Here is a 3861-nt window from a genome sequence, read left to right as displayed (position 1 = left end):
TCTCTCTTTTTTTCAAATTCGGTAACCTCTATAAATCCTATCCTTGAAGAAACCCCCACCCCGTTTATCGATACACATACAAATAACAAAGAAACAACAAAAAACCCTCCCCCCTCTCCTACCCCACCCCTTTACGCGTCATGTTGACGAGTAAGGGTGGGTGGATGGGTGGTTGGGTAGTGAGTCTGTAGTAGAAGTCGTAGTAGACAGCTAGACTAGCAGTAGCCGGGCGAGGTTTTCCCCCCACCGAATCAGCAGCGACAGCAGCAGACAACGACAACGCCGGGCCAGGTCCTGGGACTGTGGTGGGCACGCGACCTGGCAGGGCCTGCGCAGACGCGGAGAGTTCGCGTGCGGCGGGACAGGGCGCGGTCATCCCGGGCACGAGCCGACAGACAGGACCGACAGTTGTAGCCCGCGCTCCCTCTCGGACGGACGGACGTACGGACGCACTAGGCGAGAAACGAGACGCCGATGCGATAGATAGATAGACGACGAGTAGTAGTTGTCGTAGTAGCTGCCACCCGTTTTTGGCGGTAGTAGAAGTAGTAGTAGTACCATCACATCAGCAGACCGCAGCAGGGAAAAGCGGTTCGTTCGTCGTTGTAGAAGCAGCTGCAGCAGCCGCGGGAGACAGACAAAAAACAACCCCCGCTAGCGACTCTGAGTGGTAGCGGTTGTTGTTGGTGCACCCGCAAACCCTCCGCACGCACGCTCAACTCACACGCTCTGAGAGTTGTACTCAGCCTCCCATCATCCTCTGCGTCATTGTGTGATTGGGGAACAGCCCAATCGATACAGGGTGCGGATCATCACTATCAGAATTCACGTCGACACCAGTTGTTTGAACTTGATCAATGAAAACGTCTTAGCTGCAAATGGACTTTATCCTTTACCACATTCTCCTGAACTCAACACAAAGCAACCCTTGGAATTTGAACGTTTAATTTGCGCGTTTTTCTCTTGATACGGAAATAATTCTTCTGAATCCTGATGAAGTTGATTTTGTGACAACAAGTTGGTGTTGTTGTTTTTTTTTCAATTGAAACAACAACTTGATGTTTTCGTTCGGACTTGTGACTTGTTGATGTTTACCCCGTGTTTCAGGGATTGATAAATTAAGCGGCACAAATGCCTTTCGCAAAGATCATGGCCTCTACAGCAAAGCTCTCGCCATTGTCATCGGCATCATCAGCGTCGCCGACAGCTTTACCTCCATCGTCTTTGACATCATCATCTTTGTCATCTTCAACATCACCGACTTCGGTTTCAACTTCTGCAGCAGCAGCAACGTCAGTATCTACAATCAGTATTCCCGTGAGTGCCTTCCACGACCCTAACAGCAATGTCATCACGATCACACCGTACATTTTTGTCAAAACTGCCACAGTCGCAGAGCAGATGCAGGCTCTGAGACAGGACAAGAAGCTTGGCAAACCACCAGAGCAGCCAGCCGGGGCCATGAGGGTCAAAAGACGTACTGACCTCAGTAAACTTGGTCTACCAGACGCAAAACCCGCCTCTGTGTCTAGAAGAAACGCCCGAGAGAGGAACAGGGTGAAGCAAGTCAACCTCGGATTTGAGACTCTCCGCGATCATGTCCCGGATGGGAAAAAGGGAAAGAAGATGTCCAAGGTGGAGACGCTTAGGTCTGCGGCTCGCTACATTAAAGACTTGTACACCATTCTTCACGGAGAGTTGCCAGAACTAAGTTCACCCACAGTTTTGGACGAGGCAGACCCTGGCAGCCCACTCGACAACAGTGTGTGTTCTATCAGCGATAATGACAATGATCTCAGTGCCGCCAGCCCAGAACCACTTGTTCAACAGTATCAACAGCAACAAAAAGCACAGCCTCAGCAACAGCAGCAACAGCAGCAGCAACTTCAGTCTCAAGATCTTCAGCAGACTCAGCAGCAACAGAATCAAGACGTGGTTGATTTGACTTCTACTATTTCGCCGTCAAATTGCAGTCCGCTGTTGTCTCCTAAGCGGCAAGTGTTTTCTTCACAAAATCAAGACTCGCTGGACATTGTCAGTCAGATATCTCAACAGCTCCAGCTCCAGCAACATCAACAACAGCAACAACAACAGCAGCAGCAACAACAACAGCAGCAGCAGCAACAGTTACCACAGCAGAAACGACAACAGCAGCAAATTGTGTCCAAACCGGCTGAGAAAATGTCCGTGCTCAAACAACAACTTAGCCGCAATCAAAACCAACCTATGGACACTCTCCACAGACAGCTAGAGCAGCAGCAACAGTTGCTTCAGCAAAACCAACTCCGCCTGCAAAGGCAACAGCAGCAGCAGCTTCAGCAGCAACAGCAACAACAGCAAGTCGAACCACAGACCCTTCAGCCGTCTATCGACCCGTCGGCTCTACGCTTTGACCAGCTCACCTGTACCACCATGTCCAGCAACCTCATCCCCAGCCCAACCACCAACAACAGTGCCGACAACAACACGGCTGACGCCATCATCATCGACTCTACCACCCACAGCAGTGTCGGCCATCACAATAATACGTTTACAGAACTCTCCCCAGTGTCTATCATAGACGACCCATGCGATAACTACATGGATCTCACGCCTTCAGACACCGGAGGTTTTACCAACACACCGCTCACCAACACCACACCTGACTCAACGCACCCGTCACTGTCCCTGTCACTGATGGGCAACGACAACAACATCACCACCACCACCATCACCATCAATAACAACAATAAAAACAACAATAACAACAATAACAACAACAACAACAATCTCATCAACAACAATAACTGTAAAAACGCGGAAGATGTACCCAACTCCCCCTCCCTTCTCCAATCGTATATCTCCGACGTGAACATGAACGTTATAGACCCCACCCCGGGAACAACCTCAACCACGGACTTCGACGCTCTACAGAATTACTACAAATCTATTCGAGCCGAGCACTTCAAAAACATCGACTCTACCACGTTTGTGTTCGAACCCCGACACGCTAACGGACTTACCGCCCTGGGGGGCATCTCCCTCCCTAACGGCCAGACGTCCAGCGCAGTCCTATCCCCCGCACCAAGCCTGGGTAGCACAACGTCCACCAGCAGCTCAGAAGGCGAACTTTGCGCTAACAAGTCATACGACTACGAAAATTACGACACTCTGGACAGAGAGGCTCTCTTAGACATTTCCAACTGGATCAGTGAGCTGTGCCAAGACGGGATGCAGGCCAATGGTGAGTTGGACTCTAGCTGGAATATGGAATAGAAGATAATTCGAGAGATAATTCATAAATAATTATTATAAATAAATAATGAATACAAAGAGATGTTGTCATTTTGTTTTCCTTATGCTTACCACCCCTAACACCAAAATCATATTATTATTAACAGTCTCTCCCTGTTTGTCATACCACCCTCGCCTCTTCCATCTCTCTCTTTCTTTCTCTTCTCTGTCCCAAACTCTCTATTTCACTCTTCTGTTTCAGCTTGAGTGGGTTTTGAAGAATTTATTTCTTTTCATGTAACTGCTTTCCAGTTTTGCATAATCATCTATTCGCCTTTTCTTCTTCCCCTCTACACACCCTGCAGGGAGCCCTCGTATTTTTCTGTTCACCTCATTAAAACAAAAATATTTGAGCTTCAATTTTAAAGAGAAAGTTACACTGTTGTTATTATTTTGCATTTAGATACGCATATAATTTGACAAGGAATGGCAGTCGAAAAAAAAGAGAGAATGAAAAGAGAAGCAGGCGATATCAACACCGAAAGATTGTGATACATGAAAATCAGAGTTTCCACAGAAGTAGAGAAAGTAAGACAGATAGACAAATACATAGAAAAAGGGAGAGAGAGAGAGAGAGAGAGAGAGAGA

At 48.0% G+C, this 3861-nt stretch overlaps 1 protein-coding gene across 1 annotated transcript; it reads left to right on the top strand.

Moving 5' to 3' along the window:
• The first annotated feature begins 398 nt into the window (after nt 1-398).
• Nucleotides 399-3314, top strand: LOC101849795 (probable serine/threonine-protein kinase DDB_G0267686). Its single transcript, XM_005108748.3, has one exon. It carries the CDS (start codon nt 1132-1134, stop codon nt 3253-3255), a length of 2124 nt encoding a protein of 707 aa, XP_005108805.1. The 5' UTR covers nt 399-1131; the 3' UTR covers nt 3256-3314.
• The last annotated feature ends 547 nt before the right edge of the window (nt 3315-3861 follow it).

This window comes from Aplysia californica, unplaced genomic scaffold (genome assembly GCF_000002075.1).
Source record: "Aplysia californica isolate F4 #8 unplaced genomic scaffold, AplCal3.0 scaffold00716, whole genome shotgun sequence".
Lineage (NCBI taxonomy): Eukaryota > Metazoa > Mollusca > Gastropoda > Aplysiida > Aplysiidae > Aplysia > Aplysia californica.
This window is presented reverse-complemented; position numbering and strand designations above follow the sequence as displayed.

What these genes read in the sequence shown, in the direction of transcription:
- LOC101849795 (XM_005108748.3), top strand. Translation starts at nt 1,132, where the DNA reads ATGCCTTTCGCAAAGATCATGGCCTCTACAGCAAAGCTCTCGCCATTG.